Below are 13826 nucleotides of genomic sequence, written 5' to 3'. Positions count from 1 at the left end.
AATAATGAACTTTATCACAGTATGCTAATATTTTGAGAAGGACCTGTATGTCCCGTGCTTTCATGTTATGTGGCGCACATGGCTAAAACCAGTGTCTGTGCATTACTCTGCAGGACAGCCGCAATCTGTTTAGCTCCTTTCACACTGGTTATATGAGGCTGTTTCACATGCTGGAGAACACTAGGTTGTCCCTGGTCTCCTTCATTTTTTGTTTTATCTGGACAGCTGTGTCAGTAAAGGTTTACACATTATCCCTCAGTTATTGGTTCTAAGCTGTGACCGAAGCTAGTAGTTCCTGGCTGAAGTCCAGAAACTCCCTCAGAGCTTGAAATTCCCAGTGAAAAACCTCCACCAGGGCAAGACAAGCATCCCGGCTGGTTAGCTTCTTATCGATAGAGTCCAGGACATCAACGCAGTTTTTCTCTGCAGATATAGTGGAAGTGCTGACTTTGAAACATTTGACTCAAACTTGTATAAAGTATCAAAACTGTATTTTCTTGAATTAATTGGCCAAACAATAACACTTTTTTAGGATGTCCATGTATAAGAAACGTTTTAATATTATGAATATGTTTAAAAGTACCTATGTGGGTCATATTTCAATCTGTTTACTTCTTCAATTTGCTACTGAGAGATGCGCGCTTCCGCAACAGAACAAGCAAAATTTGGAAAGTGTGAGCCTAACCCTAACACCCACCTGTTCGAAAGTGGATCTTGTGCTGAGCCGCCTGCTATAATTAGAAGAATAAATTTTATGTATTTTTGTTTTTTCACTGTAATGCACCACATAGCTATTTACCAACCAACAATACGCCCAAAAATGAGAGGTTATCACAGAAGATGGGTTTTACAATAGTACGTTTTTGGTACCAGCGCATTGCTATAAAAGAAAATTAGATGGACAGATAAGAGGGCAAAGAAAGCAACTCAAAATCATATAAACCTTACGGTACAAACAAGTAAAGCAAAAGCAATGAGTATCATCTAACAAAAACTGAAGAAAGAATGGCAGAAACGGTGAGATAGGGAAAGAAAAGGAACATGGTTTTATAGGATTAAAAAGGAAGTAGGACAAATGAGAACTGGAAGGAGCAGAAAGGAAAGATTAATAACAAGACTAATATCTGAATATAGAGGTCTTAATTGTTGTCAAAATAAGGTGAGATCTTTCCATGTAATCCATGCAACATTTAGTAACTGCTCACAGTTAACTCCATAAAAGTAACAATAAATATCCTTATGTGTAATCCATGCAATAATTATTAAAATACACGGTTGATACAGTGGAGAGTGAAACAAGCTTGTTCTCATATTCTGGAGCTGAGAGGCTGGAGAGGCCTGTATGGAGCCACATATTATCTGCCACATGTTATCTGTCTTATCTTTTGCAGAAGTATAAACAACAAGTATCCAATGATGTATGATGATTTTACATTCTTTCACATGTATTAAATGAAATTAGTAACCTTTGATTAACAAGTTAAAAGATTTATGATTGAACTGTGGGTAAGAACTGAGAATTAGAGTAAAAAACATTAAGGTTTGACATTCTCAATCAGCTATATATGAAAGAGATATAACGTTAATCATTTGTGAAGCATGAATAAAAAGAATGAAGTGATGGTTTTGCAACTGTGTTTTAAAGTAAATGCTGAAAGCTGAAGAATGGAATGTGTAATACTGTGTAAAGTTTAAAACGGAGCAGATTAGGGAAAGAACTGTAGGATGACTGGGAGTGATGAGAGCCAGCTGCATGCTGACAGCGAACCTTTTGAAGTCTAAACGGGAAGAAGGGAGGATGCGACTACAGCCAGCTGCGTGGCTATTATCGGCATCTCCAAGGCCGACAAACAGAATCAGTAGGTCACAATGACCATTACAAAAGTATTGAGCAATAATCAAGAAGCTGAGCTGAATAGGTTGCGCAATAACTAAGACGCCTAATAAGGGCCTGACTGGTGAAAGCATCAAGCGCTATAAAAACAATGCTGAGAGCAGAAATGGGGTTGTTTCCTCGCAGAAGACCAGCGAACAAGATCGGACGGAGAAAAGAAGCTTAGATGGAAAAGGAACAGAGACACAGCCCCACTAATCGACTGCATTAAAAAAGAGGATCAACCCGTGGGCCCAGAAAGGACTGTGCTTCAAGATTAAGAATCTGATTTAATCTAAAGCCTTTTTATGAAGACAACCAAAGTGAACTTGATCAGTGAACAGCTGATTGCTCTAAGTTTCAGGCTTCTGGAAGTCCTGAATCAACTTAATTTATGTCTCCGGGTTTCCTTCAACTCTTCAGCCTCTGGAAATTACTGTCTTCGGAGACAAATAACAACAAAGATCCTGTTTTACCATTGAAGCCTGGAGCATCAGTGCCTGCCACTTAAAGGAAGAAAACTGAAGATTAAGTCATATTCCCTTCAAGAAACCACTCGTTGTTACCAGAAGAATCTTCTCCATCAGGTGCATGGATGAGCCTCCATTTTCAAAGCCTCTCCAATCTCACTAGTTTCAGCATCAGGGAAAGACAGGTTGAGTTGATTGATTCATTTCTATTATTGAAATTATTATGTGTTGCCAAATTTAAGCTGTTACTGACCCCTGCAAAGTGTTACTAATTAAAGAAAGCATATGAAATTCTAGTTAAATCGTGGACATTCAATTATTTGAGTCACCATATTTTTTGGTTTTTCATTGGTGGTAAAAAGTCTTGTTGCCTGGTTCCAAGATATTTTAGGAGGTTTTTATAGGTTGCCTTAGCCAAGTTTGTTAAAACAGCGCCCATGGGGCTCGTGCCGAGCCACTAAAATCAACCTAGCACATATACCAAGAGCCAGTTGTAAAATCAGGGAATGAGCAGCCGTGAACAAAAGTGGCTGTTGAAAGTGTGGATGACTGCGATAGGCTACTCACTCGTCCAGACCACCAGTTGAAGAAGGGTGAGACTTTTGGATGAAGGCTGTCAGAGGCTAGGCGAGTCATTTCCTGACACCAGCTAAAACAGAACTTTCATTAAACCTGCTTAGTAAGACCTTTCAGGTTTGGGGAAGTCCGGACCCGTTGGATAGACAGCTGGTTTGAGCAATCCCTTTAGACATAGGGAAGTAGGAGGGAGGGATTAGCTCATCGGACAACGGAATTGTATACAGGTCCTTCTCAAAATATTAGCATATTGTGATAAAGTTAATTATTTTCCATAATGTAATGATGAAAATTTAACATTCATATATTTTATATTCATTGCACACTAACTGAAATATTTCAGTCGTTTATTGTCTTAATACAGATGATTTTGGCATACAGCGTCATGAAAACCCAAAATTCCTATCTCACAAATTAGCATATCATTAAAGGTCTCTAAAACGAGCTTATGAACCTAATCATCTGAATCAACGAGTTAACTCTAAACACCTGCAAAAGATCCTGAGGCCTTTAAAACTCCCAGCCTGGTTCATCACTCAAAACCCCATCATGGGTAAGACTGCAGACCTGACTGCTGTCCAGAAGGCCACTATTGACACCCTCAAGCAGAGGGTAAGACACAGAAAGACATTTCTGAACGAATAGGCTGTTCCCAGAGTGCTGTATCAAGGCACCTCAGTGGGAAGTCTGTGGGAAGGAAAAAGTGTGGCAGAAAACGCTGCACAACGAGAAGAGGTGGACTGGACCCGTGAGGAAGATTGTGGAGAAGGGCCGATTCCAGACCTTGGGGGACCTGCGAGCAGTGGCTGAGTCTGGAGTAGAAACAATCCAGAGCCACCATGCACAGCTGTGCAGGAAATGGGTCTACAGGTGCCGCATTCCCCAGGTCAAGCCACTTTTGAACCAGAAACAGCGGCAGAAGCACCTGACCTGGGCTACAGAGAAGCAGCACTGACTGTTGCTCAGTGGTCCAAGTACTTTTTTCGGATGAAAGCAAATTCTGCATTGTCATTCGAAATCAAGGTGCCAGAGTCTGGAGGAAGACTGGGGAGAAGGAATGCCAAAATGCCAGAAGTCCAGTGTCAATTACCCACAGTCAGTGAGGGTCTGGGGTGCCGTGTCACGCTGGTGTTGGTCCACTGTGTTTTATCAAGGGCAGGGTCAATGCAGCTAGCTATCAGGAGATTTTGGAGCACTTCATGCTTCCATCTGCTGAAAAGCTTTATGGAGATGAAGATTTCCATTTTTTTAGCACGACCTGGCACCTGATCACAGTGCCAAAACCACTGGTAAATGGTTTACTGGACCATGGTATCACTGTGCTCAATTGGCCTGCCAACTCTCCTGACTGAACCCCATAGAGAATCTGTGGATATTGTGAAGAGAACGTTGAGAGACTCAAGACCCAACACTCTGGATGAGCTAAAGGCGCTATCGAAGCATCCTGGCCGCCATAAGACCTCAGCAGTGCCACAGGCTGATTGCCTCCATGCCACGCCGCATTGAAGCAGGCAGTTCTCGCCAAAGGATTCCCAACCAAGTATTGAGTGCATAACTGTACATGATTATTTGAAGGTTGAACGTTCTTTGTATTAAAAACACTTTTCTTTTATTGGTCGATGAAATATGCTAATTTTGTGAGATAGGAATTTTGGGTTTTCATGAGCTGTAGCCAAAATCATCCTTATTAAGACAATAAAAGACCTGAAATATTTCAGTTAGTGTGCAATGAATATAAAATATATGAATGTTAAATTTTCATCATTACATTATGGAAAATAATGAACTTTATCACAATATGCTAATATTTTGAGAAGGACCTGTACTTTTGAAAATACAAAAGCATACAGGAAAATGTGACCACTGTGGGGAGGATGGCACAAAAGAAGATTTATGATGACATAATTTGAAAGCATTAAAGAAAAGTTTCATATAGTAAACATATTGCAAATGACATTAGGGAGCAAACATATAAATTATTGTTTTTTTTAAGAAAACAAAATGCACAAACAGAAGAGTGAGAAATTAAACCACGATGAACCACGCTCCATACCAGTTGGTGGCGGTAAAGAACACCTTAACTTTTTGCCAACCGCCAATAAACTCCAGAAGAAGGAAAAAGATAAGAAGAAGAAAAAACGTTATATGGAATATCATTGATTTTCTCTTGCTGCTACTCGTTTTTGAATATAGTTTGAGATGGATTTCTACAGGAAACATGTCAAATCAGACTGTGAGTCATTACTAGGCCGTTTCCAACAAACACAGTCTGTCCGCTTTGAGGTTTTCTCCAACATTTGGAAGGAGATGAAGTTCGTTCAGATCTTTAGGTAATTCTACGGCTAACTCTTGCATACGTATGTTAAACTCACTAACTTACAGCCCGTTACGGATCCTGATGTAGTGAAAAACGTTTATATTAGTTAGGAAAAGTAGTTGTTTCCCGAATATTTCGTCGTTTTAGACTTTTTGTAAACGAAGGTATGGTTAATCTCTTGTTCGGTGGGAAGGCCGTCTGTGTATGTTTTCGCATTGTATTCAATAGCATTATTTCAGTTGACAAAGATTAAGTGATTTGAAGGAAAGCTTCTCTTTCCCATTTTCTGGCTTTGGTGGCACACGTTGGTTAGTATTTTTTTCTTATTTATAAATTTTTTGTCACAGTGGCAAACCGACCCACAAGAAGCGAGCGTTCTGTCGTCTGGTTCTGGACATAGCATATTGCTATTTCCTGCCACCGTTCAGTTTTCAGATCCGTGTTGGTGGACTTTACCTGCTGTACAGCTTTTACCATTGCCAGACTGCCTCAACTTCAGAACAGGTCAGGATCGGAGTACACATCCCATGTGTTTAGAGGGAAACATCAGGTAAATAATATATATTTTTTTGTCTCCAGCTGCAGATCCGTGTAGCCTTGAAGGACTGGGAGGATGTGAAAAACTTTGAGAAAGATGCAATGGATGCTCAGCACCTCGATGTTGTCTACATCTTAAAACAGCTTATGATTTGCAAAGCTTTCCAGTTCACTGCTATGCCAACTCTGGTGAGCCATCTTACTCAAACCTTTGTTGTGGTGGTTAAAGTGGTCGAATTTGTATACACACCACGGTGTTCAGTTTTTTTTTTGTGTCACTTATCATTTTCTCCATTCAGCTTCTTTATAGGACAAAGAGGAATGAGGAGAAGCCAATGCTGTGCGAGCAGTTCATAGAACGAGCATCTTGTCCACAGGAACTAATAAATACCCAGCTGCTTGAGGTAAGTACAGAGTAACAGGTCATTCCTTCGCTACATAGATTAACTTTCTGAAATAATATATTTTGTCACTTCTGCAGGAAATGTCAAATATCTATGAGCTGTACAAAAATATGAAGACAAACATCATTTCTCAGATCACAGCACCAACAAATACTTCTGTTAACCTGATCCGTAAAGACATTGTCTCTCAGCTCTGCAGCACTGTGATGGAATTCTACAACTGGCAACAAGGGAGGGTGAGATATTGACATGTAATGTTTTATGACGTAACAATCAAAGAACATTTCCTTTTTTCCATTTTCCACTTGTGCATCTTTTAGCAATGAATTGTACCCAAAACGTAATTTTTAATACATTGTCTTTTTTCATGTTGCATCCTTTTTATTTCTTTGCGTATTGCAGTCAAACTGACATCCAGTAAAGTACTTTGTGGAGAAGATGAGGTAGATTCCTTCAGCAACAGTTTTTTTTTCCGAAAGAGTTTGTTCTGGAACAAACTATCATTATTAGAGACAATATTTGTTTGTATGTCATCTTGTTTGTTAATATACTGTTTTAACAAAGACTTCAAAATTCAGAATAGCACTATCTAGTCTTGTCCCTATATTTACTTCATGTAGCACATTGAATGTTTACACAGCAACAAAAGAGACAAAGTATAACTTTATCAATTAGTTTGTTGTTAAAAGAAGAGGGATTGAATGCAGCGATAACCATGTTAACAGTACTCATGACATGTTTCCTCACATAAGACAAAAGCAGATAAAACACAACGTTTTAAATTTAGATGCTTGAGTGTTCTACCAAAAGTTTAACAAGACATTTTTCTCAAGTGCTGAATCAAATATTTGTTGCCTTTTTGTCTTGAAAGGACATTTTTGATGAACACAAAAACATCTATGAGAGGACTTCATCTCAGCAGGAGGTATGTTCCCAATGTACTTTTTTTAAAAACTGTTTATTCTTATTCTTTAAAAAAAAAGCACTCAATGAAAGGGCAAAACTCTACACATAGGTTTTAGAACCTTTTGATTTTAAAATCAATCACTGTGTCCTTTTATGTCCACCTTATGGACCAGAGAAACTGCTTCTACAAAATCAGGCCCATTTGAAGGACATCTGCCTCAGGGAGAGTGAATGACACGCATGTTGTGGAATATGCATATAATCAGAGGAGCACATAAGTGGTGCGCAGGTGCTCATGCACTGTCAAAAAAAAAAACTGCGTACCTTACGAAATGTCATAACGCTCATTTGCATACGAAAGATTTGGGGAGGGATGGGCTCTATGAGTCATTGTTTTAGAACGTCATCAAAATGTCAAAGAAGCAAGCTCCATTAAACAATTACTTTGGTGTTCCTCCACCACCAAATAAATCCCAGACTGAGTCTGAACCACAAAAGAAGCGCGTGTTTTCAGAAAAGTGGTTGCAGGAGGTAAGCTGGCTTCAAACGAATGATGAACACAGACCATGCTGTGAAAATCCATCTCTGCTGAACAAAAACAGCGCCTTATTATACAGGGACTAAAAACTTCAGTCATCCAGCTTTTGATAAACATGCCAATAGCAGAGAACACCAGAAGGGAGTTCAAGCAATTAATAATGAAAACAGATGCAGCAAGGAACAGAGGCCCAGTGTTCCACTTGACAAATGGAAACACAAACTGAAGAACAGCATCAAGCACTGAGTAATATTTTCCTTTTGGCTTTTCACAAAGCAAAACATGGACGTCCTATGCATTCATATGACGAAGATATTCCACTTCTGAGGAGGCTTGGAGTTACCGTCGGGAACACGTATCATTCTCGAGAAGGGGGAAGCAGTATTATCCAGCGCATCGCTCAGACAATACCTTCAGATTTGAAAGAAAAACTGCAAGCAACTTGGGGTGTGCTCTTCGAGGGTTCAGAAGATATAACAAAAACGGAACAGGACATTGTGTACATTGTTTCTGTGTCCAGCAATGGACATTTAAGATCAGATTTCCTCGGATTAATTAATCTGGGGGCTAATCGAACAACACAGGACATAGTGGACAGACTTGTGCAACTGTTCCACGCTTGCAGTTTAACAGGTAAACTCTAAGCTGGTTTTCAGGTCTATAGGATGAAAGAGAGCACATGGAGTTCGTTGCAGTGAAAACTTAGTCAATAGCTACATCTAGGAGACAGATGGGGTTAAACACTGAAAGACAGGGCCAAGTTTATAATCTGTAGTAGAAGAACATAAAGTTGTTGGAGGCAGAAGCTGATGGGCCCTCTTGGACAGCGTCTCAGCTACCTGGCTCGATGTACAGGGGTTGGACAATGAAACTGAAACACCTGGTTTTAGACCACAATAATTTATTAGTATGGTGTAGGGCCTCCTTTTGCGGCCCATATAGCGTCAATTCGTCTTGGGAATGACATATGCAAGTCCTGCACAGTGGTCAGAGGGATTTTAAGCCATTCTACTTGCAGGATAGTGGCCAGGTCACTACATGATACTGGTGGAGGAAAACGTTTCCTGACTCGCTTCCTCCAAAACACCCCAAGTGGCTCAATAATATTTAGATCTGTGACTGTGCAGGCATGTGTAGATGTTTAACCTTCACTTTCATGTTCATCAAACCAATCTTTCACCAGTCTTGCGTGGGTATTGGTGCATGTCATCCTGATACACGTCACCGCCTTCAGGATACAGTTTGAACCATTGGATGCACATGGTCCTCAAGAATGGTTCGGTAGTCCTTGGCAGTGACGTCGCCCATCTAGCACAAGATTGGGCCAGGGAATGCCATGATATGGCAGCCCAAACCATCACTGATCCACCCCCATGCTTCACTCTGGGCATGCAACAGCTTCTTTGGGGCTTCTCCACACCATAACTCTCCCGGATGTGGGGAAAACAGTAAACGTGGACTCATCAAAGAACAATACATGTTTCACATTGTCCACAGCCCAAGATTTGCGCTCCTTGCACCATTGAAACCGACGTTTGGCATTGGCATGAGTGACCAAAGGTTTGGCGACTGTGGCTCAGTAGGAAGAGTAGTCGTCTTGCAATCAGAAGGTTGTGGGTTCGATTCCAGCTTCCTCCTGCCATAGGTTGATGTGCCCCTGGGCAAGGCACTTAACCTCAAGTTGCCTACCGATCTGCGTATCGGTGTATGAATGTGTGAGCGAGTGCAATTGGGTGAATGTGGCTCTAGTGTAAAGCGCTTTGAGCGGTCTGTATGACTGGAAAAGCGCTATATAAGTTCAGTCCATTTACTATAGCAGCCCGGCCGTGTGGAGCTCCCGACGGACAGTTCTGGTGGAAACATGAGAGTTGAGGTGCACATTTAATTCTGTCGTGATTTGGGCAGCCGTGGTTTTATGTCTTTTGGATACAATTCGGGTTAGCACCCGAACATCCCTTTCAGACAGCATCCTCTTGCGTCCACAGTTAATCCTGTTGGATGTGGTTCGTCCTTCTTGGTGGTATGCTGACATTACCCATGGATACCGTGGCTCTTGATACATCACAAAGACTTGCTGTCTTGGTCACAGATGCGCCAGCAAGACGTGCACCAACAATTTGTCCTCTTTTGAACTCTGGTATGGTGACCCATAATGTTGTGTGCATTTCAATATTTTGAGCAAAACTGTGCTCTTACCCTGCTAATTGAACCTTCACACTCTGCTCTTACTGGTGCAATGTGCAATCAATGAAGACTGGCTACAAGGCTGGTCCAATTTAGCCATGAAACCTCCCACGCTAAAATGACAGGTGTTTCCAGTTTCATTGTCCAACCCCTGTAGATCTTCATGTAATTAAAGTAGAGCTGAGAACTAAATTACAGTTGTGCTGCTGACTGACTGCCTGCTTTGTGTGTTTAGTGTTCCAACAGGGCCATGCTCCTAGCATCCATAAAATCTAAGGCTTATGGAGAAGCATCGGAGGTGTGTACTGTACAATATTTGTTGGCTTTCATTATAATATTATTTTAATTACATTATGTTTGTAATATCTTTGTTTGCCTCACAAAAATATATGCATGCAGCAATTGATGCAATATGCAAAGCATCTATTGAGTGTTCTGAGTATCGTTTCAGTTTTTGTAGCCTTTTTTTATTTGAAAGTATTTATTTGAAGACTTAAAACTGCAGCCATAAAAGAAGAATTTTAAAAAAAACGCTTTCTTTTCAGGCTTCAAAGTCGCGCCGCCATCGGCAGGTGGAGACAAATTTGACTACTCAAGAAGATGGATCCTTTTTGAAGGAACGTCATTCCAGAGTAATGAAACAGTCACTCAGAAACAGGACCGATAAGCAGATCCATATGTTAGGTAAATTCCTCCAGTGATTCCACAATAAAACAAAACAGGTTAAATGTTGAATAGAATTCTTTAAACAATCTTGTTGAAACTTTGTGTTTGTATTGCATTTTTAACCTGTTGATCTGTCTTTTTTATGAATGCATTTTGAAATCATGCCAAAATTAAAAGGTGATAGTCAGATCAAAACATGTCTTACCTGATACACAGTGACATACCGTGTTTTCAGGTCACAGAACTTTAGAACAAAACTAGAAAAATTGCATTTCCTGTGAAAATGCAGGGTGAATGGTGAAAGCTGAATTCTTTAGCTGAAAGCTGGCAGAAACAAGTTGAAGTTGACTGCAGAAAATTTGCTGAAATGTAATAAATTAGCAGAAAACAGAAATGCTATACGAATGAAGCTAAGGTTGACAGCAGAGTGCTAAAATTCAATGAACTGGCATATAACAGAAGAGTTAGTGGAAAGAAGCTTAAGTTGACAGCAGAAAATCAACTGAAATCTGATAAGTTAGCAGAAATAACAGAAACATTAGCAAGAAAAACCGGTCATCTGAGCCATTAAAGTAGGAAGACTATGAGCTAAGAAACAGCTTAACAAGCTAAAGTTACCTCAAAACTAGTTGTTGAAACAGTATTATAAAAGCAGTGAATAAGCTAAAAGTAGCTAAAAAGCTAACAGAAGCATGCTGGCTAACACCAGCATTTTGTCTATTACCTCTCCATTCAATTGGGTAATTTAGCCTTATAATTAAAAATTGGAAAAAATGCTAATGGTAGCTTAAATGCCTAAAATATCATGTTGGCTAACGCTAGCATGTTGGCTAATATGAATTCATTCCATTCAATATGTCATTTTAGCATTGTAAGTGAATTTTAGCCTAAATGCTAATGTTTAGCTTAAATGCTGTAATTAGCATGTGGGCTAACACTAGCAACTTGGCTACATTTAGTCCATCTATAATGCTTACAACAGCCTATATGCAAAGGTCTATTAAATTGCCCGTTAAGATTAATCACTGTTGTCTAGGTGTTGGAACAGCAGTACAAGCTGTTTAAGTACCAAACACAAAATGGCCGCCATCATGTTGCCTGCTATGAAGATGGTCAAAGGGGTAGGGTCAGGTTTAATGAAAATGAATGGAAGTCAATGCAAAGTCCTCAAAAAGATAGTAATCCATAAATGTGTGTCTGTCTGAGTGGGAGATGGGAAGAGAAAAGAGGCAGAAAGGAAGAGAAAAATAGATGGACATACAGAGTGCGGGATACAGGGAGATGTGAAGAAAGCAGTAAGGAATGATTCAACCAGTCAGCAACGACTGTCGGTGTAACCCGACACCTGTAGCATTTCTAACGCATCATCTAGGCTGGCCTTTTTAACATGGTGGTGCATGCTGCTACTTAACAACCTAACAAACTTGGTCTGCTACACCAAAACTCAGTGATATGTAACAGATATTAGAAATAGAAATTTCTGAGAATTAAGTTAATTCTCACCCAGACGTCTCGACTCCTGCAATGAATGTATTATCTTGTATTTTACAGCGGGGGTTCCATAGAAGGAAGGGAAGTGAAGCACCTTTTGTCAAGACAGGGAGTGTCTCGCCTCAATTAGGACATAAGGCACTTAATAAATTTCCATCATATTCAACCCTTTCGATTATAAATGAAACTTGTTTCATATGTGATCGACACTGATAAAAAAGAAAGGCAAGCAATTGTGACAGTGAAAAAGAATATATAAAAAAATTAAATATAGTGGTCATCCCCCTAGGCTAGTGAAAAACCTGACAAGGAAATTAAAACACATCTGTGCATTAACAAATAATCAGGCAGGAAAGTACTCACATTACCTTTTCGTCAAAGTGGTCACCTACATGGTAAAGGAATGACCAGAAATAAAAGAAACACAGATAAAACAGAAATATAAGAAATAAAACAAAAGAGCATGATTCCCAACTCATCAACACTGTGTATGTTCATTACTCATTTACAGGAGCATCATTAGAATCAAGAAACATTAAATGAATAAATGATGAATATAATATTTGTAAAACAATAAGGAAATCATCTTTTGAATCAATAAAAATTAAACGGTTAAAATCATTAGAATCATCATCATTATGAGAGTCTGTGTCGTCAAAGTGGGAGCCCAAAAGCAACAGCGTCTGATGAGGTGGAGGATTCCTTTCTTTCTAACACCATACGAGGACAATCCTCTTGATGAACTACCACACTTCACAACATCACATAAATCAAATTCTGCGGATTCAGTTGTATTTATTGCCAACTATTGTCATTGCCGGGATGAACACACTCCTTAGGTCCCATCGCATAAGGGGTTACATAAAGGGTCAAAGATACAGATTACAACTTGTAGATGTCTAATATGTATTTTTATGATGCTGTAAAAGATTAAAGAACTCCTGGGTGGTACATCTGTGCTCTTATTTCCTGTGCAGCATCTGACGAAACCTGGTGGAGCTCTGCCTCCTAGTTTTTCTTGCTGCTTACAGAGTCAAATCAGGGCACTGAATTTTTCACTGCCATTAATTTTCATTCATCACAGTATTGTCTGAACACCATAAGAGCCAGTAAAAGTGGGCATATAGCTTCTTCAAGCAAGTCCAAATCTGACATTTGAACCCTTTCCTTACTGCTTGTAGACCTAGTTACCTCAAAATAAAAATGTTTATAAAAATATGCCCAATTGGAAGTTTTCCACATTAGTTCGGACTGTTGTTTAAAACACTACTCTCTGGCTGTGTTTCCTAGGTAGTCTGGGTAAGGAAGCCATAAAAACCACTCTGATAAGTCATCTTGTTGCTCTGGACCCTGCCTTGGAAGGTGAACATCTTGAATTTCTTGTCTAAAAACTGTGTTTTTATACAATGTGTCTGTCTAAATTTTGTTCTTTTTATCTCATTCCAGAAAAAATAAAAAATGAGAGAAGATTCAAGTGTTGATGTACTTTTGGAGAAGCAAACTATTTCAAAGACTTACTGACATTCGTTGTGGTACAATTCATTATTTTTCATATAAAAGTAATAAATTATTACACAGACCTTTGCAGTTTGTAGCTCTTCACTAAAACCATGTAATTTTTTTTTATTGATTTAAAAGGACCATCCAGAATGGGATTCTTTAATTATACAATGTGAAATGGAAAAACAAATGTGAAAACACTTGATACCTGAAAGGTGCATCATTGTTCTGCTATATGTTGAGTTTTAGCTTTAGGTGTTAAAATGATGAGGGCTGCACGGTGACGCAGTTGGTAGCACTGTAGCAAGAAGGTTCTGGGTTCGATTCCCGGCCAGGGGTCTTTCTGCAAGGAGTTTGCATGTTC

The 13826-nt window shown here is 39.5% G+C and overlaps 1 protein-coding gene across 2 annotated transcripts; it reads left to right on the top strand.

Annotated features, from left to right (window-relative positions):
* The first annotated feature begins 5016 nt into the window (after window positions 1-5016).
* On the top strand, window positions 5017-13542 carry LOC124873442 (snRNA-activating protein complex subunit 1-like). 2 transcript variants are annotated; one of them, XM_047374085.1, is made up of 10 exons: window positions 5019-5249; window positions 5584-5740; window positions 5816-5962; window positions 6073-6177; window positions 6255-6413; window positions 7049-7102; window positions 10041-10103; window positions 10351-10489; window positions 13253-13324; window positions 13409-13542. In XM_047374085.1, the coding sequence occupies exons 1-10, from the start codon at window positions 5119-5121 to the stop codon at window positions 13441-13443; spliced, it is 1062 nt and encodes a 353-aa protein (XP_047230041.1). In that variant the 5' UTR covers window positions 5019-5118; the 3' UTR covers window positions 13444-13542. The 2 variants fall into 2 exon arrangements, with proteins under 2 accessions (XP_047230042.1, XP_047230041.1); XM_047374086.1 differs by lacking the exon at window positions 13409-13542 and having other exon boundaries at window positions 5017-5249; window positions 13257-13324.
* The last annotated feature ends 284 nt before the right edge of the window (window positions 13543-13826 follow it).

This window comes from Girardinichthys multiradiatus, chromosome 9 (genome assembly GCF_021462225.1).
Source record: "Girardinichthys multiradiatus isolate DD_20200921_A chromosome 9, DD_fGirMul_XY1, whole genome shotgun sequence".
In the NCBI taxonomy this organism is placed as follows: domain Eukaryota; kingdom Metazoa; phylum Chordata; class Actinopteri; order Cyprinodontiformes; family Goodeidae; genus Girardinichthys; species Girardinichthys multiradiatus.
This window is presented reverse-complemented; position numbering and strand designations above follow the sequence as displayed.

Excerpts from the sequence above, each read along its gene's own strand:
- LOC124873442 (XM_047374085.1), top strand. The coding sequence starts at position 5,119 with ATGGATTTCTACAGGAAACATGTCAAATCAGACTGTGAGTCATTACTA. Across the intron at positions 5,963-6,072 it reads TCACTGCTATGCCAACTCTG|CTTCTTTATAGGACAAAGAG; the intron begins GTGAGCCATCTT and ends TTCTCCATTCAG. Across the intron at positions 7,103-10,040 it reads GGACTTCATCTCAGCAGGAG|TGTTCCAACAGGGCCATGCT; the intron begins GTATGTTCCCAA and ends TTGTGTGTTTAG.